Below are 26,310 nucleotides of genomic sequence, written 5' to 3' on the forward strand. Positions count from 1 at the left end.
AAGGCAAACCTTATCAAATGTTTCTCTTTTATAACTCTGACCCACATTTGAACATTAAGTATCGGTGGTGCTTGGCCAATTGTGCCCTGTCGGGTGCATTGTGTTTATATGGATTTTAGGGGGATCTTGTCAGTCTTGTTTTATTCTCTTTGCCTGAATCACCTTATGTGTGCCATATTAACCTTATGGAAATATAATAAAATATCTCTCTGAACAGTTATAAAATAAATAAGGAGAAATTGGTGAAATGTGAATACATAAAATCACTAGTGTTTAATATTAAAACAATAGAAATGAATTATTTTAAGATTCAAATCAATATATACTGTAGTATTTAGCCACTTTTAACTCCTAATGCAAACATTTTGGGTTTTTTTGGCAAAGTATATTATTAGGAGATCTCTTCTACATTGACAGAAAACTTCTGAGTGCACAGTCTTCTTGGTGAGATAGAAACAATGAATTAGAATCTACTTTGATGTCTGAGTGCTTTTTTTATTGTTGTTTTTGGTAGCTTCCCTAAAAAGCATTAATAAAAATCCCTCTGAAGATGCATGTTTTTCAAATGAACACCAATTTGTATTTTTAAAGCTACTCTTCTATTTTGCAGCTACCTGTGGCAGATTCCATTAACCATTGTGGTAGGAAATAGAAGCCATGTGTCTTCAGAAGCAATTATTTGGGTGTCTAACAAATCAGGTAAGATATATATTCTCCCCTGTGGACAATTGGTTTCAGATAATTGTTCAGCAACTTAACCTCTGGTTTCTGGGGTTATAAAAATGTGCATAAAGACAAACTAGAAAGAGAAGATGGAAGAATGATAATCACCTCTACAAGATAAGAAAGCATAAGAGGATCTCTTCGGTATAATTTCTGACTCATCCAATTTCACCCTGCCTATATAATTCTTGTTTATTCGTTCCTTTCATAGTGAAGAGAAAACATTTAAATGCTTTTGTAGATCTCATCGTAGCTGTTTTAAACTGTATAATTTCATAATCACACATTTAATTAAAATGTAAGCAGAACTCCCATTAGAGCAGTGTCTCACAAACTGAAACTGAGGCAACAGTTTTAATCCCATTCCACTGTCTTTGCATTTTCAGACTATCTCTTTTAGAGACCAGAGAAGCAATATCCTTCATGGGATTAGATAATTATAATTATTGGATTTGAAGGGAGAGGATTAGAGTTGTCCTCAAAGTGCACCCTTTGGGGGTCAAACCTCAAGGTGCAGGGAGAAGAGCCAGTTCATTGTCTTTCTACCCACAGACCCAGTGCTATCAAATAGATTCCAACTCCCAGCAGTCCTCGGACACGGGAGCACTGCCCCTTAGGGTGTCCCAGGCTGTACCTGCACGCACAGGACACCGGTGTCCTCTTTCACCCCCAGAGGAGCTGTGAGACTGAACCAGGGACGCTTAGTTAGCAGCTGTTGCTCTTTGACCCCAGCACCACCAGGGCTCCTTATTGTCTGTGTAAATGGCGCCAAACAGGAGAGGGGCCTATTTGCAATCACTCACAGAAGAGTACTTGAGTCCCTTCTAAGTCCTTCATGGACAGCAGGGTCCACATGAGGGTTCCTTTTGCTCCGCTTCCCAGCGAGTTGGAGAAAAGGCGATGATCATCTTCTATTAACACTTCAGTGGCACTAAGAAGGTCACATTTTTCTACCTTTTTCCCCTTGCTGCTTTCACCAATGCTGTTAGTGTATTTTAATTCTTTATGCTATAAACATCGTTTTGAGCATATATCTTTTGTTTTAAGTAAATAAACAAATGTTTGTTTCATTTCATACATGGCACAGTTAAGTACTCAAAATAGATGCATGGCTACATATAGGCAAAATGTACTGAATCCAGAATGTAATCTGACTATCAGAAACATAAACACTTGTAATTCCCAGGGGTGAAGGTTACTCATAATTTCGTGTTAATGTAATTTTAATATGAAACTGCATATTATAAAGAGTTACAATTCCATTCACGTTTATTGTATATAAGACATTCACATGTAATGTGGTGGTACATTGAAATGCTGACTGTAACATTTATTGGTTTCTTCTCCTTTAAAATAACTCATTACAATTTGTTCTTTTAATTGCTTTGAGTTAGCGTTTATTTCGTGATTCTGAATTCACACTTACTATCTTATTTTCCTTTATAATTCTCTTTTATCCCCATGAAGCACCTTTACTTGAATACATAATATGTTATTACATGGTGAATGAAACTAGGGAGTTGTAATTGTCCAACGATTTGAATTATGCCATCCCTCCATACATTTCTTAGAAACATGAGACATAATAATCTTCAGAAATAAACTACGACATATCCCTTTGAAATGTAGAGTGGAAATGAGAAAGTTAAAGAAATGTAGAAGTACTTACTGATTATATATTTGAATCAGCCTAAACACTCAGCTTAGAAGGTGAGGGCTATAGGGAGTCTGTTCTTACTGGAAACCTGCTGGAGAAGGTATTTCCTCTTTATCCTTTACTTTCTCCTTTTTGGGAAGACCATAAGCCTTCCCTTGACCAATACAGGTTGTACTTGAGAGATTGCTTCATCTTGAGTTATTAATCAGGATAATGACAGTCCATTCTTTCAACATGTTTGCCTTAAATATCACCAATGTTAATATGAAGAACTGCTATGAACAACTGCACAGGTATACGCTTTAAAACTCTAGGGGATGCTATTTCTGAAGGGGGTATTGTGAGTGGCACATCCCCACCCCACAGTCAGGCACTGCACACATATCAGAGTGTAAGGTGTCCTTTTGTTTCAATCCCAGCAGTGTTCTCTATTTGACACGAACATGGTAACACTTAATACTTAAGGTTGCTCAATACCGTCAAGTGTTTACTCAATAGCAAGTAAGTTTTCCACATGTCACTTGAAGGCCTTATAAATGCTTTATAAATGCACAAATTGGGGTGACCGATTCCCAGTGAAGCTAAAAATAAAAGTCATCTTTCTAGTTTGCCTTTTTCAGTGTCATTTTACCTATGCACCATCTTCTCTTGAAGTCCTGAACTTCGATGAGGCCTAGTAAAAACCTGACACCACACTATAATTAGGTAAAAAGAAAAGATTGGTTAACCTCAACTTCTTTTATATGTTATCTCCTATTTTATTCAAAACAAACAACTAATGTACATGAAAAGTATCTGCATTAAGCCAGGGAGAAAAACGCATTGGTCAATTGTTATAAACACATGTAAAAAAATGCCAAATTTTAATGACAACAACCAGATCAATGTTTTGTAATTTTTCATGGTCAGTAAAGATTTTATTTCACATATATTCACACAAGGCCATAGTTAATTATAAAGTTTAAATTTGATTATCATCATCATATTTTCTTGAGAGTTAAATTTTTGAAGCCCTTTGGATAAATATATAATTATTTCTAAAGATGACATAAAACGCTACCTAAAGTATTAAGTCAATTTTTAAGTTATTAGAAACAGCCAAAATTTTTTCTCTCTTTCATTTTCACTGAGAAAATACCAACAATCTAGGCATTATAAATGTAATAGCTTGCATATTTACTGGATATTTGCTTACCCAAGAGTGGAAGGCAATACATTCAGTTACATTTTAGGAAAGAACACAGTCAGAATAGAGTAGACACTGGCTCTGAAAGGTCAGTAAACACTAAACTAGTGCTGAAGTGCTCTCACCTTTGCCTTCAGCATTGGCTTACTTGAGACTCAGAAGCCCTTAGAAGCAATATGATTTTAATCCCCATCTTCTAAATGAGTTTATTACAATTTGATGGTAACTTGGATCAAGTCCGTTGGCAAATTAGGTAAAGAGCTAGGTCTAGGGCTGTGATTTTCTTCTGTTATTTTTAATACTTCTCTCATGAGCACACCCTTATTTACCGTGGATAAAATTGTAAAGTTTTGTTAGGCTGTCTGGGCGATCTCTTAATTATGTAACACTTTGTCATTGGGTGTATGCCAGTGACTCTTAAAGAGCTACAGAACATTATCTCATTTAATTATCTTACAAGTTTAGGGAGGAAGTCCACCTAAGTTATCACAGAGTTTATTGTGTATTTCCAGTTTTGTTATCCTGGTTGACATTTCTTCTCATCTGCAGCCAGCCAAGTTTGTAAAGAATATATCACCTTCTTCTTTTGGTCCTGGGGTGTGTGTGTTGGGTGTGTGTGTTGGGTGTGTGTTGGGTGTGTGGTGGTGGTAAATGAATGATAAGAACTAAAATATTTTAAAGTATTAACTGCTCTGTGTTTTGATATGGCCTAAGACTTGTGTCATTTTGGGAACATTCCAAATAGAAATTTTAATTATTATTACCGACCCTCAAAATATAGCTTCCATAATTTTTTATGGTTCTCATCATGCACTGTACATCACGAGGCCATGGAAAAAGAACACTTTAAAATTCATTGCTTGCCATTAGTTAATTTGAAGAATATTTTAGGGATATAATTAACTAGAACTGAAAAGGTATTTAAGAATGTATTACTATATCTTGCCAGGGATTATTTCTCTACAGATTTCACTTATACCAGAGACATAAAAATATTCACGAACAGTAATAACCTTCAGGTTTTAGTTATCAGTTTAATAATGGCAAACTTAAAAGCAGGAGATGGCTGCCTTTTATTTCCTTTCCTTCTTTTTTACTGACCAGACTACATAAAAGGGGTAAGAATTGCTTTTATCATTTATACATACATATTATTTTAATTTGAGTATAGATTTAAATTTTTTAATAAAATTGATTTAAAAACAGGAGCCAATTATATCACATGAGATTTATATAAAAGATGAGCATGAAATAACTTTTAAATTATATTTAATAATTATAAATCATGACAATTTGAAACCTGTAAAACCCTAAATTATATGATCAGATATGAGGCTTGAATTTTAAATATTATCACCTATAAAGTGACTACTTAAGGAGTGGGGAGATCCAATTTATTCTGTGAATTCAGACATGATTTTAATATTTTATAAGGAATAGATCATTGTGAACTTACAGATGCATGAAAATAAAGTCAAAGTTGATCAACAGAAACAGTATCCTTAATGTTTCAATTTTATTTTTTATACTTGCCACATTTTCTTGTTAACTATATCTCTTGTCATCATTGCATCCATAAAATGGGGATGATATTCTAAAGCTTCTTTATAGCAATTGTGTGGATAAACATTGAAGTTTTGAAGAAAAGGAGATTATAAAGTCTCATAGGTAGAGAAAATCATTCATACTCTAAAATAGAACTTGATAGACTTTTCCTTCTGCATACCACTATTAAACTAGAGATCAATTGTCAGCCTAAGAGAATGTGTACCATTTCTTTTCCATTGAATTGTAGCATTGAAAGGGACCTTATAGGCCATTGTTTGTCCATCAGGTTATAGGTAAAGTGGTTTTAAAAAAGGAATATGCTATCGAAGTTTAAACATTTATGTATATAGATGTATAGTCGGGCATGACTTTCTTGCCCCTATTCTAGTTTATTTTAACTGTCATATTTCTCCTTTCAAATTAAAAAGAGAGAAGGAATGTGAAAATGTGTATTTTATGATAGTAAAAGCACTATACCACGTTGTGTCAGGAGCATAGACCAGACTAGAAAGAAGCCTAGATGGTGGAAGACCTGAGATGGACTATTTTCAGCTGTGTTGGACAATTGAATTACAACTGTCTGAACCTCGTTTGCACGGGTACTACATATAAATGTGGCCAAAGTACAGTGCTTTGAAACATTAAATATTAGATTTTTTTCAATAGTTTGGGATTATATTTTAGTGGACTGTAATAGGTGCCTCTTCATCTTGCTGGCATGTTTGGACTAAATCTTCCACTTCATTCCAGTTTTGAGCAATTAATGACCACTTTTGTCCACGATATCTTTTGTGGTAGTAGAATTATTTTCTGATGGACTCTATGTAAAGAGATTCCATTCAAAAACTATATGTTTGAATGCGTCCTTGGGGAAATAATAGGAAAACCTGATTTGGAGTCTGAGATGTAAAAACATTGACAATGGACTGAAGCTGACTCCAATGGGCTGCACATGGTCTCTGTGATACATTTTCTGGTGTGAGCTATCATGGAAATGATTTATTTTTCCCTTGGGCATGAGACACTGTTTTAGCATAAGCTCTGCTGAATCCTGGAGGCTTTGTAGATAGAGAACATGAACACATGCTATAGTAAACGGTGGCATAGCAAGCTAAGCATTTGGACTGCAAGTTGGTTCAAACTAGCCAGCTGTTCCTTCAGAGAAAGATGAGGCTAGCTGACCTCATAACCAGGAGCAGCAGTTCCGTTCTTCCCGATAGGGTCACTGTGAGTTAGAACTGACTCCATGGCAGTGGTTTTATACATGTATACGTGTACACTTACATATATTTCCTTACATTTATGCACAAAGATTAAAAATATTTTATTTAAAGAGTATGCAGGTTCTAGGACACACAAGGTCTGAAAGCATCCACAATGAAGTACAAAATCATTGGAATTGTGACCTATGGTTTGTAAATAAATAAGGAAACAATTGAAAATGAATAGCATTCTCCATATGTACCATATTTGTAGGAGTTAAATGTGTAAGAAGTTATAAGATTGTTTTTACCAGCTCGCTTTCTTTAATTGAATTACCTGGCTAATATAATCAAGTTACTATTTTCCAAGGTGATTCCAATAAGCAGAATTTATTATCTTTGTTTTTAATTATGTGTAGAAATATTAGAGTCTTAAGTAAATGCAGTCTCTTTTTCCGGCGTTATTGATGATGCTGCATCATCTGTTATTTATAGTATTTCCAAGAAAGCACAAGGAAGAGGCAAGGAACACCCATGACTCTGAAATAAATGAGCTCGATTGTTTTAATAACTTTCTTACTGAACGCGTTAAGAGAATGTAGTTCTCAAAACTTTTCCCTTCATTCTAATCATACTATATGCATATATAGTCTATGTCACACAGACACAAGTACATGTTAGGTCACATGTATGTTGAAAAAACAATTATGTGTAGGGGATAGGGATTTTGTCAGGAATAGAGGCTAGTTATAACCTACTAAACATTTACTGGTATATCCTAGATGCAAATGATTACGTGAAAGATTAGCTTTTAATTGAGCAATAATAATTATTAGTAACTTTACCTTGGTATTAAGAAAATATACTTTATATATCATTAACATCTAAATCTATTTCATCCTGAAAAACATGCTGTTTGTAGAGCACCACAGGATCACTTCTCTGGGCAAAGGAAGCTGGTTGTTGGGGAACATCAATCAAACCAGATACTTTAGGGTCAACTATGACCTAAGGAATTGGAGATTATTAATCGAACAGTTAATAAGGAACCATGAGGTAAATTCTGGATTTTATCTTTAAGATCCGTTTTCAGATGTGAACCCTGGATTTTAATTCTAAATTTCTAACCAGGACAATATTTTTCTGGTTGGCCTCATAGGTTCTCTCAGTCAGTAACCGAGCAGGTTTGATCGACGATGCCTTCAGCCTAGCCAGGTAGGTGTGTTTTCCTATGCAACTACCCAATCAAGACTCACACTAGTGAGACTTTCTCTATTAAACTCAATCGCGTGTATGTTTTGAGTAATCTTTTGAAATAATTTGTTTCATGTGCTCTGGGGGTGGGATATGAATTATAATCATATAATCTTGATCAATAGTTAGCCATAGGGTGTTTCTGAGTCAGAAGAAGCTTGATCAATTTCTACTGAAAATTCGATTGACCTCTCTGGAGATTAATAATTGCTTCACCATTTCACTAATTAACTCTACAAAATGGCCATTGCACCATATTTAATGTTTGATAGACTACACTTTTCAGTGTTAGCAGTTTTTTTCTCTTACATAGATTAGTATATCTTTTTAAAATGTGGTGCATTATGAAAAGCTATTGCTTTCAGAAACAGGTAGTTCCAAATTTTGATTAAAAATGCAGATTAAACATCTCAAGAAAAGAGTCATAACAATCTTATAGTAGCATTTTCATTGATATTTTTCATAATTTGTTATACTATTAAAGTAAATTATGCTTTGCATAATTAAATAAAATTATTTAAATTAAATAATTTGAAAATAAACCCAAGTGATTTATTCAGTTTGGAGACGAACTAGTAAAACAGCTCAGTTCTGAATTGTTTGTACTGCTTCACATGCAAATTTTAATTTACTAATTTGATTTTACAAGCTACAGATTAGGACACAGTGGTTCTCTTAACTTAAGTGTTTGTCATTATTCGTTATGTTAATTCTCCTATGATACTGTGAAAACCACCTAGAGATGTCTCGTGCATTAGGCACTGTCTCATAACGGGGCATTAAACTGCTTTCACAGTGTGCACATCCCATCACATAGCAACTTTCTTCTGCATGTTAAAAAGCATATAGTTCCCTAGAGCTTTGTATTTAATCAAAACCAATGAGTCTAAATATCGATCCCAGATAACTACTTTGATAGAGGCAAAATCAAAGCTTGGAATCAGGTTTCAGAAAACAGCACTCATTAAATAAATAATAATATATATAAGGAAAACCTCATTTAAAAAAAGGTAAAGGACTTTCAGTGGTTCTTTTAAAAGAAATTTATATCTGGCCTTTGCTGTTTCCTTGTTAAAGAAGCCAAGAACCAGTATCAATATTTTCTGTTACTTGATGTCAGTGCCTCATTTTGGGTGGAACTTCAGGTTCAAAAATAGCTGCTCACAGAATGCTAAGACTAAGGATCATTTAACAGCAATAAAATGTCTAATACAGTTGTATTTATTCAAAACAGTTGTTTAATTAGAAGCATTTTTTGCTTACAACCAGGTAATTAAGAATTATTCCATATTACAACATCAACTTATTGGGCAAACATTTAGAAATAATAGAGATTGAGAGGATCTCCTTAGATACCGATGTGTGAAAATAATGATTAAGAGGTATTTTTTGCTTGAAAGTATGATGTAAAGACTTTAAAGTATGTTTTAGATACAGTGGAAAGATTAAGTCGACATAGAAGTTCCAAAAAATCCAGAAAGTCAATGAGCATACACTTACTCCAATATTTCACCCAGAGAAAATCAAGACAAGCAAGTAGTGCAATAGATTACCACAGAAAGTTAAAGTAGCTAGAAGAAAACTTATATCATGAACTAACAATTACCTGAAACTTAAAAGGCACCAGGCACAAATCTGTGTACAGTTATTCATTTAATGAATAATTGATAAAGCCTTATGAAATATGTAGGATTGGTTGTTGCTGCTGTCGGTGCCCTTATGTCTGTTCTGACGTACAGTTACCCCATGTAAAACAGGACACAACATGCCAGTCCCGTGCCGCGCTCCCCCTCTGTTCTTATGTCCAATCCTATTGTTGCACCACAGCGTCAAGACGTCTTTGTCTCTGCTCCTCTGCTTTACCAAGTGTGCTATTCCTTTCTAGGGGCGGGTCTCCATCATGCCCATAGTAAATGAGATGAAGTTCAAGCAGCATTATGGCTGCCCATCTTCTGAGACAGATTGGTTTATTCACTTCACATGCATTGTATTCTCAATATTTTCTTGCCAGCACCATGATTCAAATGTGTTGACTCTTCTTCAGTCTTCCTTATTCAGTGTCCAACTTATCATGGTCACATGCGTGTGAGGTAATTGAAAAGACCATGGCACCTTAGTCCTCAAAGTAACATCCTTGCCTTTCAAAAGTTTGTTTTTTATATGTCGAATGATCCTGTTACTGTTTTATAAATAAGGAAGCTGAGGATCAGAGAAGTCGTTGAACCTGACCACGTAACGCTGCTAGCAATTAACAGGGCACGTGTGTGCATCCAACTTGTAGGACGGTCGAACCCATACTGTTAAAAAGGACAAGAGCCTACACTTCAACAGCAATGCCATTTATTTTAATAAAAGGGAAGTTTACTTTAGAAAACTGAAGGACTTTAAAAAGACATTTCTATAAAGAGGGGGAACCCCCGCCCCCCAAATGGAGAAAAAAGCCCCACTGGGCATAACTTTCACACTATGCATTTTTCTTGGTAGGTGAGTAACTTGCTCTTAGCGCACCCAGTGGCGTCACCTGGGAAAGTTCTTTCTGGTCTCAGTGAATTTTTTTTTTTTTTTGTAGAAGTAATATCACTGGAAATCAGTTTTTCTTTTGGCCAATGTAAGAGAACAGGATGCAGTTGTGAAATTTTATTTCCTGCCTGGAAAATATGCTTCAGAAACTCAAGTGTATGAATGCTTTTCTTATTTCAAGAAAGGTAAAATGCCGATTGATGATAAAACTCATTCTAGACATCCGTCGACATCTCAAAAAGACAAAAATGTTGACTCATAATCCACTTGGAGTTCCTTCCACCAGGTCAGATTATTAATCAAGCTTTCTATTTAGAGGTTCTGAAATGATAGAGTAACTGTGCCACAAAAAAGACCTTATTTGTGGCAGATGGGACTCTGGTTCTGCCACCACAACAATGCACCTGCTCAGGTAGCCATCTCAGTGTGCCAATTTGGGGTGAAAAAACAGCATGCCCCTCTGGCCCCATGCATCTTAACTCACCTGACCTCACTCTGTGCACCTTCTTTTTATGTCCGTGAATCCAGAGGGACATGAAAGGACAGCAATTTGACGACACAGAAGGTGAAGAAAATAATGAGGGAGGTACTGTCAGCCATCCGAACAGATGACTTTTAATGTTTCCAAGAATGGAATCACAAATATGACAAATGTGTTAAGGGTAATGGAGAGTACTTTGAAGGTGATAAAGGTTGTTTTATTTAAAAATTTTAAATTTATAGTTTTGAAAAAATAATTCCATTTATTTTTTCCCTTTAGTGGGTACCTTCTCGTATTCTGAAAGTTTTAGAATGCTTATGAGAAAACAAGTAGTGATATTTTAAAGACAGAGAGCAAAAGAAAATGGAAAATATGTGAATATTTTTCACTCATTAACATGTTAATTTTAAATGTAATATTTAAAATATTTATAACCTTTGTCTGTCTGTTAGAATATTATTAGAAATATATCCCCTAATTTATATTCCTTGTTGACTGAGTCAGAACATTGCTTTCCATTTTAATTTTGGAAGTCTTAAACACTTGAAACAAACCATTTTATTCTCATTTATTAAAATTCACCAGGGAATATGCAAATGTTATTAGAGCAATAATTATGAATTTTTAAAATGATCATGAGATACCTTCATTTTAACATATGTAGTTGTAAACAAAGCCACATGGATGTAACACCCAAGAATCAAATCTCCTCAATGTGTGGAAAGGCAGATAGGGAAGCTCCGTATCCTTATCCAGAATTAGAACAAGGCAAACTATGGAACAGACCATCAATTGCTATTGTGCAAGTTCAAATTGAAACTGAAAAAGATGAGAACAAGTCTAGTAGGATAAAAATATAAGAGTATTCAGGTGAGTATATCCCACCTGAATTTAGAGAATATCTCAATAATAGCCTTGCAGCATTGCCTGATCATTAATGATAAAAGACTAGATGATTCTGGGATGACATCATGAGCATCATAGATGAAGGGAGCAAAAGGTCATTAAAAAGACAGGAAAGATAGAAGACATCAAAGTAGATGTCAGAAGGGACTCTGAACCTTGCTATTTATTGATCATAGAGCAACTAAAGCAAATGGAAAAATTAAAGACAAAGTAAAATCTGACTTGAAAGTTTTATAGGCTCGCTCAAGAAGACAAGTGAAGCATTATGATGAATATGCATGAACATTCAGTTAGAAATCCTACACAGAACAACATGCAGCATTTTTCAAAATGAAATAAATAAGGAAAAAACTCAAGCCTTGAGCGAAAATACCAAAGGATTCTATGGAAAATATGCTTAATAATGCAGGAAGTATTAAAATAAGAATGAAAGAATCATAGTTACTGTACCCAAAAATTTGGTCACATTCAACCATTTTAGAGGTAGCATCTTAATCAAGAACCTATAGTATAACAGGAAGAAGCCCAAGCTTCACTGAAAATATTGAAGAAAAAAAAAGATTCAGGAACGGACAGAATAGCAATTGAGATATTTCAATAACTAGCCATAAGCTGGAAACACTCCCTCATCCATGTCAAGTATTATAGGAAACAGCTACCCCATCAACCAACTGGAAGAAATTCATGTATTTGCTCATTCCAAAGAAAAGTGGCCTAATATGTTGTGTAAATTATTAAAACAAAATCATAATATCACATGAAAGTAAATTTTTGCTGATAATAAGTTTAAAATAGTTATAACAATACATAGAGAAAAGACAGAAATTCAAGCTGGATTGAGAAGAGGATGTGAGATGAACTATATGATTGTAGATATCAGATGGATGTGGTTTGTTGACAATGCACAGGCATTTGATTGTGTATCCCAAAACAACCTATGGATTACTCTACGAAGAATACTTAATAGCGCTCATGCAGAGCCTATAGAAAGACCCAGAAGCAGTCACTGGGCAATCAAGGGGATGCTGAGAAAAATGATCCCAGATGCCAGACTGCAAGAAGAACGCACCATCATGATTGTAAAAAGGCTCATAAACAACTTTCCATATGCAGATGGCACACCTTGCTTGCCAGCAGTCAAGAGGACCTGAAGCATTTACTGATAAAGATAAAAGGCTACAGCATTCAGCATGGATTGTACTTCTCCCTAAGGAAAAAATAAATCCTCACAATTCTGCCTAATGAAAAATAAATACAACTGAACTAATAGGGACATCATGATAAATGGAAGGCGGTGGTGGGGAGAATTGAAATTGTGAAGCATTTTGTTTTATTTGATACCACAATTACACTCATGCAAAGAAGCAATCGAGACATCAATTAAATCTGTAAAAGGATTATTTAATATGTTAAAGAGCAAAGATGTCACTTGCAAGATTAAAGTGTGCCTTATCAAAGTCATGATATTTTCAATCTCTTCATGTGCATGAGAAAGATGGACACAGACTGGAGAATAATGAGTCATTTGAATATGGTATTGACAAAGAATATTGTATTTACCTGGGTTGCCAGAAAAAGTGACCAGACTGTCTTTGAAACAGTACAGACCAAATGCTTCTTCAAGGTAAGGCTGGTGAGACTTACGTCAAGTACTTTGAACGTGTCATCAGGAGGGGCTAGTCCACAGTTGAGAGTGAGTGAAAAAGAAAAAGGTACTCATGTGCAGAGTGAAATTACTCCATCAATATTTCAAGGCTGGTACCATTGGAAAGCAGATAGCCAGGCCTTCTTCTCAGAAAGTTCCGGATAAATTTGATCCACCAACCTTTGGGTTAGTAGCTGAACGCTTCCTATTTGCACCACTTGGGTACTTACTCTTCTACAGGTGGGAACTCCAACTGTGAAAATGAACCCAAGTTCCTGTCTGGCATCAGAGGAGCTGCTAGAACATTTCACAGTTGCCCACCGCTGAGATTATCTGGGAGAATTACTGACCTTCAATCCAAAGTAGCTAGTGCTTTGGCAGGAACAAAATGTCTCCTCCGAGGAGCCCTGGTGGCATAGTAATCACTCATCAGCCTGCTAATGGTAAAGCCAGCAGCCAGAAATCACCATCTGCTCCTGGAGTGAAAGCTGGGACTTAATACTCCCAAGAAGAATTAAAGCAGTGGTTCTCAACCTGTGGGTCGCAACTCCTGTGGGGGTGGAACGGCCCTTTCACAGAAGTCTCCTGATTCAAAACAGTAGCAAAATGACAGTGATGAAGTGGCAATGAAAATAATTCTATGAGAGGACCTGATGCAAAGGGCTTAAGTGGGGAGCAAATGCTTTGAGAATGATTGGGGCAGGGAATGTATGAATGTGCTTTATACAATTGATGTATGTATACGTATGGATTGTGATAAGAGTTGTATGAGTCCCTAATAAAATGTAAAAAAAGAAAAAAAGAAAGATCAATAAATAAAACTGAGAAAAAATTTAAAAAGAGTTGTATGAGCCCCTAATAAAATGTTGGTTTTTTTTTTTTTAAAGAAAAGAATTCTGTGGTTGGGGGGTCACTCCCCCATGAGGAACTGTGTGACAGGATCACAGCATTAGGAAGGTGGAGCACCACTGTGTTCGAGTCTCAGAAACCTCCAGGCACGGTTCCATCTTGTCCTATAGGGTTGCTCTGAGTCGCCATCAACTCGATGGCAGTGAGTTTGGTGTGGGGTTTCATTGCCAAAATGGTTGCAATGATCCCACACAGGAAAGGTTGTAAGAGTGCGCAGTGTTTCTTTCTGTTGTGCTTGTCACTACGAGTTGGAATTAACTCTGAGGCACTAACCACAAGAAATCCAAACTCAGATTTAATTGGGGAAATGTTTTGCATTTACTTGGACTTGCAGGACATACATATTTTAGTATATGCTAGTAAATTCTCTAATTATGTTATTTAATCTATTGTCAACCTTTGGAGTCTGACTACATCCTGCTCCATTAAGCATGTTCAAAGAGACTGAGTAGAAGATAGCAAATATTCATGAAATTCTCGAAGGATCTCATTCATACTTCTCAGTAAAAGCACTTCATGAACTGGTCACTATCAAAATTGTATAGCTGAGAAATCAAGGTTAAAAGTCACTCAGCTCAGCAAAAATTGGGCAGCTCTTAAGTTAGGGATGGGGGATAACCTCAAACAATTGAGCAGCAGTTGTTCTGACCCCAAATCATAGGAATTTTGCCCAGTATTTGAAAATTCTTAAATCCCCGTTTGCTTAGTCAATTGAAGATATAAGTATTCATTTAAAAAATGGTTCTACTTAAAAAAAAAGCCTTGTCTACCCTCCCCAGCAAGAATAGGTATTTTTTTTAGCAAGTCCAGTGTGTGTTTGTGTGTGTGTGTGTGTGTGAGAGAGAGAGAGAGAGAGAGAGAGAGAGAGAGACAGATTTGCCAATTGGAAATCCTAGGGGGTAATTCTGTATTGTTCTATATACTTCGTGTGAACTGGCAACATGCTTGGTAGAGGAGCACTGATGACATAGTGCTTACCTGTTGGTCTGAAATCTGAAAGGTCAGCAGTTTGAAATCACCAACTTCTACACAGGATTGAAAGATGAGACTTTCAATTCCTGTCAAGAGTTACAGTCTCAGTGCTGTCCTCTGAAGTGCATTCTTCTAGCGAAGGGGTGGGGGTGTCCACATAGTTGGGTTTGGGGCTGGCCCCGCACACCTGTCTATCGGTTCCCTGGTACATGCCGGTATGTTGTAGTCACATCTTGGCACATGGGGTTGAAGACTGGTCTCTCTCCTACAGCCTGGGGAGAGGGGCACATCTGATTAGAGCACACAGGACAAAGGAAAAGGGATGGAGAGGGAGGGGAACTCATCCTGGCCCAGCAAGCCCCAAGGACGATATTTCTGCACAGATCAGACAATGCACAGAGAGGACCATAGGGCTGGCCCCACTATGAGGCACAACGTCCCTCACTGAGCCATAGCGCTAAGGGGGACAACACTGCAGACACAGTGCATGTGCCAGTCTGACCCCATCACCCTGGAGGGAAACACCGAAGGCATGCAACAGAGCAGCAAGGGGAACAAAGTGGTGAAATCTCCAGTGAATACAAAAAATAGACTTTGGAGACAGAATGTGAGACCCCATCAGACTTGACTAGAAAGCACTCTTAAAGGCTAGCAAAGAGACCTTGAACTATTTAGAGGCTTTTCCACTTTTATCAGTGGCTTTCTTTTTGGTTTTGGTTATTTTATTGTTTTGTTGATTTTGACTTCCTTTGTTGTCTCTTTTGGCTTTGCCTGGTTTTTGTGCTTATTAATGTCTCTGCATGTCTTCTATCTAAATAAGATAGGTGGGATAAACAATTCGGAGAAGATAAGAATGGACTGATGATTCTGGAGGGATACTGGAGAAAGGGAGGTGGGAGAAAGGAAGGGGATGAGATACCAACCCAGGGATAAGAGAACAAGAAGTGAACTAAAATCAATGGAGAGAAAGACTTCAGATGCCTAGTGGGCCCTAACCAAGGGCAATGTAGCAGCAAGGATTACTAAACCCAAATGAAGGCCTAACATGAACATGATGGTGGGACAAGAGGAACGTAAAAGGAAATAGAGGAAAGAACCAGGAGGCGCAAAGAACATTTATAGATGTCTAAATACAGGCATGTACATATGTAAATATATAATGAGAGGGGAATAGATCTATGTACATATATCTATATGTTAAGAATTAAGGTTGTAGATGGACATCGGGCCTCGACTCAAGTACTCCCTCAATACAGGAACATTTTTTTTCTAATAATCTGGCATTCTGTGATGCTCACCTTCCCAACAAAATCACTGAAGACAAAATGAGTGCATAAGCAAATGTGGTGAAGAAAGCTGATGGTGCCTGGGTATCAAATGATATACCATCTGGGGTCTTAAAAGCTTGAAGATAAACAAGTGGTCATATAGTTGAGAAGCCACAAAGCCCACATGGAAGAAACACACCAGCCTGTGCGATCATGATGTGTCAAAAGGATCAGGTATTAGGCATCTAAGACCCAGAACAAAATTATACTCAATGTGAATGGGAGTGGGGGGTTGGGGGGAGAAGTAGAGACCCAAAGCCCGTAGGTAGACAATTGGACATCCCCTCACAGAAGGGTCACAAGGAAGAGATGAGCCAGTGCAGTAGAGCACCATTGAAACACACAACTTTCCTCTAATTCTTTAATGCTTCCTTCCCCCACACTATCATGACCTCAATTCTACCTTACAAATCGGATTAGACCAAAACATGCACAGTGCTACATATAAGAGCCTGCAACACAGGGAATCCATAAACCCCTCTGGGCCAACAATGAGAATAGAGATACCAGGAGGATAAGGGGAAGGTGAGGGGAGAAAGGAGAAATCGATCACAAGGATCAACATAAACCCCCTCCCATGGGGACGAACAACAGAAAACTGGGTGAGGGGCAACAGAGGAAGATTTAAGATATGAAAATAATAATCTATAACTCATCAAGAGTTCAGGAGGGTGGTGGGTAGGGGGGGAGGGAGAAAAATGAGGAGCTGATATGAAGGGCTCAAGTAGAAAGAAAATGCTTTGAAAATGAGGATGGCAGCATCCGTGCAAATGGGCTCGACACAATAGATGATTGTATGGATTGTGATCAGAGATGTAAGAGCCCCCAATAAAAGTAATTAAAAAAAAGTTACAGTCTTTGAAACTCAAAGGGACCGTTCTACGCTGCCCTATAGACTCGCTGTGGGTCTGCATTGACTGGGTTGCAGTGGGTTAGAGTGAGTTAGATGAGTGTAGCCTTATCCTGAGGATAGTGCATTATCTCATCCTTATACTACTGCTTGCTACTCCAATCCATAGTGCAATGTTGTATTTGTGTGTGTTGTTGAATTAATCAGTCATTGATTGTTGAAAGGATCGACTTCTATGCAACTCTTTTCAGTAAACTGCTCTAGGTATTCTTATTTATGGCTATATTAAAATATATAAGTAACCACTGAACGCTTTCTAATTGTCAAGACTAAAACAAAACATAAATATAGTATGAAAACCTTCTTTTGCTCTTGCTCCATACTCATTTAACCCTCCTCAGATGTGAAAGTACTAATACTATATGCTCATTCATTCTTTGTATTTTCACAGGGTTTAATATTTACATATGAAAGCATTCGTTCTCTACTCTCATTTGTAAAAATATGTCTGGAGAGTTTGATTCTAATTTTTCAGTACTATAATCATGACTGCAGTGAATATTTTGAACAATCTTTTATTATAAAAATGACTTATTAATTTGTTATTGTAAGTGGAATATTTGATACAAAATGTATAAACACTTTGATACATTCCAAGAGATTCTACCAGTGTAAAGGTTCATCAACCACGCACCTAAAAATTCCAATTCCCTCACAACTCAAAGCGAATACAATAGGTAGTATAAATACTTTTAAGTTTTTAACGTTTAGCAAATGTGATTATGCATCCTTCCAAATGTATTTGTGAATTTTGATTTTTATTCTGTGAAGTGTTTTCTGATTAATGAAGGATTAAAGCATAATAGAAAATCAACAAAGGGTTTTTTCTTTTATCCTACTTTATTTTCATTGTTGTGGGTATCTGGGATGTTAATCCTTTTTCTAGGCTACATTTTATTGGATGTTTTCACAGTACTATGTTGATTTCTTTATTTTAACTTTGTTGGGTAGTTTACATTCAAAGAATGTTCAAAATTGTCAAACTATTCCTTTTGTGGCTCTCTAGGTCTACTGTCCATAGAAGGCTCCCCTAAGAATTTAGAATATCTTTGTACTTCAGTTGTTACTTTAGTTTGCAATACAATTCGTCAACTCTTTCTTCTCTTTTATTATACGGGATAAAATGTAGATCTAATTTCCTTTAGCATTAACACACTCATAACCAGTTATTTTAATTAATTTTAAGCATTTTTATTTGGTAATTTTATATAATATCTTACTATTTACAGGGGATTGTCATTGGTCTGTTGGTATTCTTTTGGGCTTTGTTTTTGTTGTTGTTTGGCTCCCATACTGTGTGGTTCTCTTTACATTACTGTATAGGATGGCATCATTGGTAAGCATTTCCTGTTGCTCTTCTTTGAAACCTGACAGTTTTTCTCTTATTAGCAATTTTGTAATCAGTTTGGCATATTACATTAAAACTCTATTTTGACTTTGACTGAATATGCATGGGATGTATGAAATACTGTATGGAGAGTAACGTTCTTATTTCGATATGTTACAGAGGGAATTGTTCTCTTTACACACTTATCACAGCCCAGTTGTGCTTGCTTGTGTATAGGTAAACAATTACTCAGTTACTTCCAAATCAGATTATATTATGTCTCGATCTTTGAAATCAGTGATAAAATACCTAAATATTTTGATCATTGTTTTATTTGGTTTAGTTTCTTTTATTTTTGGAGGCAATATTTTAGATTGGGAAGGTATGCCAACGAGTAAGACAGATTCACTCTTCTCAAGACGCTCAACTCACAGTCTACTAGGGAAGATATTCAGTAGCTAAGTAGAATATTCAATATAGAAATGCTTTGGATAAGTATTACAAAATCATTGAGTAAATGTCACTTATTTCTGCACAGACAGTGATAACTTATGGCACTCTTAATGCGACGTTCTTTTAAAATACATAATATATAGTTTGGTCTGCAAAGTTTAAGGAAGATAGCATATTAAGAGAATAAAAGTTTACCATGGGGATCCATTAAAAGATTAAACACAGGTAAGTGGGAGCAAACACATTTATAAAGTAGATGGCTTGTGGCAGGAGAGTGATTCATGCTATCCCTTGTGTAAAGTGGAGATTTAAAATTTCTTAGAAATGGAAGTGGTGTCTAGATAGCTGATCTAAATATAACCCCCTCCCTAGGGCATGGACAACTGAAAAAGTGAGTGAAGGGAGACATGGGACAGTGTAAGACATGAAAAAATATATATTATGAAGGGTATGGAAGGGAGAGTGGGGGGAGGGAGGCGAAAAAAACAAGAAGCTGATACCAAGGGCTCAAGTAGAAAGAAAATGTTTTGAGAATGATGATAGCAACACATGTACAAATGTGCTTGACACAATGGATGGATGGATGGATGGATGGATTCGGATAAGAGTTGTATGAGCATCCAATAAAGTGATTTATTAAAAAATATTTTTGAGCTTAGTGTTTGATAAAAACTGAAAATTAGAAGAAAATGAAATAGGAATCAGTAATAACAAAAGGGCTGGCTATTTAAACTTATTCACATGCTCTGAGCACAGTTTTCAAAAATATGTGTATATTAATGCTTCATTGACCTATGGTATTTAATAACATATTTTAAAATACATGAAAATTATTTGGAAAATTTGTTCATAGTCTAAAGCCATCCAGAGATCGCTTTTAGTTGTTGCTTGGTACAATCGAATTGCTTCCTGCTCACAGCGACACTGTGCACCAGACTCACAGTGCTTGTTAGGTTGGGACCCTTTGTTGCTGCCACTTTGTCACTCCATCGGGCTTCTCATCTTTGTCAGTGCCCTCAGACTTCACCAAATAGATGTCCTTCTCCACAAATTGGTTTATCCTGATCACGTGTTCAAAGTATGTACAATGAAGTCTGATCATGCTTGCATCTAGAGGGCATACTTTTAAGATTGATGTGTTGGTTCTCTTGGCAGTCCATCGCACTTTTCAATAGTCCTCACCAGCACTGTATTCAAATGTATCTATTCTTCTGTATTATTTATTACTGGGTAGATAACTCTCACCTGCATAAGAATCTGTTGAAATTGCCACAGCTTCAGTTAGGAACACCTTAGCCCTGAACGCGATGGCCTTGCATGTCCACCATTTTAAGGGGACTAGGGACAGGAGATTCGCCCAGTGCAGTACAATGTTTTACTTGTTTTGACTGCTGCTTCCATAAAAATTGCTGTGGATCCAAGCAAGATGAAATTCTTAACAAAATCACCATCTCTACATTTATCAGGATAATGTCTATTGGTCCAATTGTGATGGTTTGTTTTTTCTTTACATTAATTTGTCATCCACACTAAAGACTGCAGTCCTTAATCTTCATCAGCAAGTGCTCCCATCCTCCTCACTTGCAGCAAGCAAGGTTGTGTCAACCGCCGATCATAGGTTGCTAGCAAGCTTTCCTCCAATCCAAATACTTCATTCCTCTGTATGCAATCCACTTTCTCCTGTTATCTCTCAGCACGCAGATTCAACAAGGATGCTGAAAGATTACAGCCCTTGTGCTCACCTGCCCTGATTCTAAATGATTCCGTCTTCTCTCGTTCTGTTCAGATGATGGCCATTGGTCCGCGTGCGGCTTTCCCAAGAGCACAGTGACGTGCCCCGTAGTCCTCACTCGTGTTTACCTCCCCCTCCTCATGTGCAGCTCTAAGTTGAGGTGGCAGCTCTCCATCAGCTGTGTACGGATTGCCTTCTGACTTGAGGGGCTTGCCTTCCTGCACTATAGCTCACCATGATCTCTTGCTGTTCATCGTTTTTCCGCATAGTTGCCAGTGTTCCGTGACTGTTCATGACATTTTATGTTCCTAATAACTCTGAAGTGAATAGCCTTCACTTTGTTCTTAGTTGGTCTTAGTCTGGAAGCTCCACTGAAAACTGTTCACCTTGAATGATGCTGCTGGTATGTGAACTACCCTGCCATAACTGTCAGCAGCTTTTCTTTCCTGGCTTCTTACTCACCTCCTGCTTTCTTCATGTATATTGCTTTGGGTGTCATGTATGTTGAGACGCTGGAAGATCCCGAGGTAAATCTCCCTAATTGTCTTCATTGTAATCCTCACTGTTGTTGCCATCATCATCTTCACCATGAGCAGTTAGTTTATTGATATACAGGAAGACCCTCGATTATGATCATCCAGCCTGTAAAACAACTCCTTGCCCTTTAACTACGTAAATGCCCTCATTTTGAAACGAGTAAACCAGCCCCAATTGCACTGAAATGCTTTATCTCATCGCCTTCACTTGTTGCACTGGCAGCTCTTTAATCATGAAGGAAGCTTATAGCTTTCCCTTGGACAGCTAAATACGGACCGGTGCGCCTGCTCCGACTGACCTGGGAATTTTAAAGACACCATTAAGAGATGGACACCTTCATAACCCATGGGCTGCCAGCATTTAGTCACTGCCTAGATACATATTTCGATTATGCAGAATACATAATTTATAGCAACTTTTAATATTATAACACTTTTAGAGAGTAACAGTGATACTTTTATTGGATGTTAGAAACTCTCATTACATACATTAGTTTTCCAAGGGATAGCTGTTTTTAATTTTTTAAAATCATTTTATTAGGGGCTCATACAACTCTTTTCACAATCCGTACATACATCATTTGTGTCCAACACATTCGTACATATGTTGCCATCATCATTCTCAAAACATCTGCTTTCTAGTTGAGCCCTTGGTATCAGCTCCTCATTTTTCCCTGTCCTCCCTGCTTCCCCTCCCCCTGAACCCTTGATAATTTATAAATAATTAATAGTTTATCTTATCTTACACCATCCCACATCTCCCTCACCTAGTTCTCCGCTGTCCGTCCTCCAGGGAGGAGGTTATAGGTAGACCTTGTCATCTCTTCCCCACTTCTCCCTCATCTTCCCTTTATCCTGCCAATATTGCCACTCTTACCACTGATCCTAAGGGGGTCATCTGTCCTGGATTCCCTGTATTTTCAGTTCCTATCTGTGACAGTATACATTCTCCGATCCAGGTAAGGTAAAATTGGGATCATGATAGTAGGGGGAGGGGAAGCATTTAAGAATTAAAGGAAAATTGTATGTTTCACCTTTGCTATACTACACTCTGACTGGCTCGTCACGTCCCCACAGCCCTTCTGCTAGGAGACATCCAATCTCCCCCAGATGGGCCCTGGGTCCCCACTCTGCACTCCCCCTCATTCACAATGCTATGATTTTTTTTTCAGCACAACGTGCTTTCTCAACTTTTGTTAGGCCATGATTAATCTTTAATCTGCAAACTTAATTAAAGATGAAGATAGCCCTCTGGTATAGTGGCTACATGTTTGGCTGCTAACCACAAAGCTATCAGTTTGAAACTCCTAGCTGCTCTTCTGGAGAAAGACGAGGGCAACAGCCTGGGAAACCCAAGGAGGCAATTCTACCCCATTGTATAAGGTCATTATAAATTAAAAATGGCTCTGTGACATTGAGTTTGGTTTTGAGAGTAGTTGTTTCAGTAATAACACACAAGGACATGTGTCTAGAGATTATTCCTGCCACTCTTAGTAGTGCCCTAAATATTAGCTAGCAGTCATCAGTAGTGTTTAATACATGTTTGATGAATGTATAATTTAAAAATTAATAACTATAGTTTTATTGTCTTGTTTCATCGCTTATAAATTTGTGTCATATTAGAGAAACTGGAAATTCAGTGAATTAGACACTGACAATAAAATGGCTCATAAAGAAGCACATTTTGAGAACATTCAAAATCTGCCTTTCAGTTTTATTTTATTTTTTATCTAAATCCTGGTTTCAGGAATTGTAACAGCATTGCAAATATAGCCTTAATATTTTTGCAAACTGGATTATAATAATCTCACTGAATCTGCTTTAAATCTCCTTATTGGGTTTTTACCAACATGTATTTTATTAAAGGGTCTTCTTTGTTTTCTGATGGGTCTCCAGTCTTTGGTTTAAAGTTTGCCAGATGAAACATGTGGTGATCATCTCTTTACGTATTGCAAAAGTGAAAAGTCAGAGGATGTGCTTGAAAACACAAAACTCTGAGCCAGATCAGAGGAACAGCCACTGATTTTAGGTTGATAGGTGACTGCTTAACTTTGTAGAAATGCTGCCCTTTCAGGAATGAAATTGAGAATAGATGGCTTAGACACATTTTGTACAAAACACTGCCAGGTCGAAATCTTTCCCAGTTTCCTCAGTTTGCAATCATTGCAGCAGACACTTCACCGCAGTTAAGTAGGATTGTCCAAAGACAACTCTGGGATTACTGCATCCTTCTGACACTTCTTAGTGCTTTGCAAATGCAAATTTTATGGAAAACATTTAATTCTGGAGTTCTCTCTTCAATCCCTACCCTTTCCTAGATGGCCAAAGCCCAAACATTATTCTTTCTTAGTTGTGTTTTCTTCTAGAATCATGAGTAGTATTAATAATAATAGAGCACTAATTCAAATGTGTTTTTTTTACCCAGTAGGCAGGAAGTGAAAGATAATTCTCTAGCTACTTGTATTGTACTCATTTGGGAGAAATATTCCTATATGATTATGCTCTTAGCTATCTTCTGTTAAGACAACAGAATGTGTGTGAAAAAGAATTAGCATTATATATTAATGAAATCCCAAAAGTGATAAAATTGTTTATTGCAAAGTAAGATTCATTGTTGGCTATATGCTTCTAGTCTTCTGCCATGGACCAAAAGTGATTAAAATTAATTTGTATCGTAGCTATCTGCTCAGCCCTGTGGCCAGTGCAGGTTGTTGGGTGCTATCAGTGGTGATTCATAGGGAGGGAGCACACACAGGAACTTCATGGCCACCCTCAAAGGCTCACAACATTTCTCACATCGTTGAGCCTGGTGATTCTAATGATCTATTTGTCATAACTGTAAATGCCTATCTTCGGATATTCAAAAGAGCCACCATGAAATCCTTTCCTTTTAAATCATTTTTCTGTATGCAATTGCTTAAGAATTCATATTCCGAAGGCTTCTAAATTAGCCTGGGTGTGTGCAACACGTTATGACAGAGAAATGTTAAAAATAGCCTGAGACACATTTTCAGGATGTTCTACTGTAAAGAGCTGTGAGCCATTAGCTGCCTTTCTATGATAACCCAGAAAGAGCCTCGAGACTAGAATTTTCACACTGACCTGTCCCTGCAGGCATAAGCTGGCTGGTTCAAGTGCAGACAGTTAACAAGTGCCTTTCAGCTTTATTTAGAAATTTGTTGAGTGTGTTCTCCTTGAAATGAGGCTATCGCTATCGAGGGGACCACCCGACCTTCTGGCCTCCACTTTGACCTTTGTTTCTTGCCTGTCTTTTAAAAAGACTTTCTGCTTTCCTCTTGAGTGATGGTCTTGAGGTTCAACCACAGCTCACCAGGTCTGCTGTCAGTACTTGCCTTTTGTGTTGTGGAAAAAAGTACCTGCTGTGAACAAGTTGTTAGTTTTGTAAAATCCTATCATGAAATCTCCAGCTCATTTACCAACTACTGTTCTTCCACCAGTCTCCAACATTTGCATTCCAATCAACACTAATTATCAATGCATCCTGATCGCATGCGATCAATTTCCAAATGAAGTTTGTGGTAGAATTCTTCAATTTCTTCATCACTAGCTTTTGTGGTTGGTCCATACATTTGAATAATTGCTTATTGATTGGATTTCCTTGAAGCTGGATAGATATAATCCTGTAATTAACAGCATTGTACTTCATGATGGATGTAGTGAGATCCTTTCTGACAATGAATACCACACCATTCCTCTTGATTGTGTTTTTCCTGGTGTAGAAAATGAAATGACCTTCTGATTTTAAATTGCCAATACCAGTCCATTTCCATTTACTAATGCTTAGAGCATTGTTGTACATGCATTCCAGTTCATTTTTGAGCACTTCCACTTTTCTTACATTTATGCTTCACATATTCCAAGTTCCAATCATAGAAGACTGTTGCAGCTGTTTCGCTTTACCTTGAGTCCTACGCCATGAGCAAATGAAGACAGCAAATGCTCCGCTCTTGCCGGCTTTCCTCAATTCACTTCCACGTAGTGGACTCCCCTCCAAGAAAGCAGCTCCTCTGCAGTCACATTTTGAGGGCCCTCCCACCTGAGGGGTCCATCCACATGCAGTTTATCTGACAGTGTTCTGCTTCCTTTGTTCAGGCTTTCAACATGTGAGCCTGCTTTGAAGCTCTGTCCAAGGTTTTAAGCAGCTTCTTCCTCAAGAGTGGGAGTCTAGTCCCTCCTTAGTTGTGCTTGGGGTGGCCCTGCTGGCATTTGAAACACCAAAGACATAGCTTCCAGCATCACAACAACACAGAAGAGCCCACAGCATGACAAACTGGCAGACAAGTGGTGCATTTGAATTGAATTTGCATTTGAACTGGGGTGCTGGAGAAGGACAAACTGCTCTGTATTGAAATCAGTAAGACCAGAGTGCTCCTTAGAGGCAAGGATGACAAGACTTCCTCTTACATGCTTTGGACATGTAGTCACAAGACTAAAGTGGAAGGGTGGCAAAAAAGAGGAAGGGGTTCAGCCAAGTGGATTGGTTGACACCATGGCTTCATCAATGGGCTCAGGCGCAGGAACCATCGGGAGGGTGGTGCTGAACCATGCAGTGTTTTGTTCCACTGTGCACAGGCTCACTATGTGTCACAGTGGACTGATGGCACAGAACAATACCGTCGACAACGACAGACAACAACCCCACCTTGCTTGCTGAAAGCGAGGAGAACTTGAAGCACCTGCTGATGAAGATCAAGGATGGCAGACTTCAGTATGGATTTCAATTCATTAAAAAAAACAAAAACCCAAAGTCTTAAAACTGCACTAATACATAATATCATGATAAATGGAGAAAAGATTGAAGTTATGAAGGATTTCATATTGCCCTTTTCCTTGCTTTGATCATGGAAGCCACAATCAAGATCTAAGGATATGTATTATATTAGGTCAATCTGCTGCACAAGACCTCTTTAGAGTGTTGCAAAGCAAGGGTATTATTTAGAGGCCCAAAGCATTGTCTCTTCAATCACCTCCTATGCAGTGACGTTCGACATTGAATAAGG

The 26,310-nt window shown here is 37.4% G+C and overlaps 1 protein-coding gene across 5 annotated transcripts in view; it reads left to right on the plus strand.

Moving 5' to 3' along the window:
- The window catches only part of LOC142436914 (thyrotropin-releasing hormone-degrading ectoenzyme-like), a 337,115-nt gene that overhangs the window by 225,096 nt on the left and 85,709 nt on the right, over positions 1-26,310 (plus strand). For all 5 annotated transcript variants that reach the window (XM_075540257.1, XM_075540259.1, XM_075540255.1 and 2 more), the window contains 3 exons: positions 611-699; positions 7,239-7,372; positions 7,476-7,531. In XM_075540257.1, coding sequence (XP_075396372.1) covers positions 611-699; positions 7,239-7,372; positions 7,476-7,531 — 279 coding nt within the window. The remainder of the gene's footprint in view (positions 1-610; positions 700-7,238; positions 7,373-7,475; positions 7,532-26,310) is intronic.

This window comes from Tenrec ecaudatus, unplaced genomic scaffold, assembly GCF_050624435.1.
Source record: "Tenrec ecaudatus isolate mTenEca1 unplaced genomic scaffold, mTenEca1.hap1 Scaffold_86, whole genome shotgun sequence".
Taxonomy (NCBI): Eukaryota; Metazoa; Chordata; class Mammalia; order Afrosoricida; family Tenrecidae; genus Tenrec; species Tenrec ecaudatus.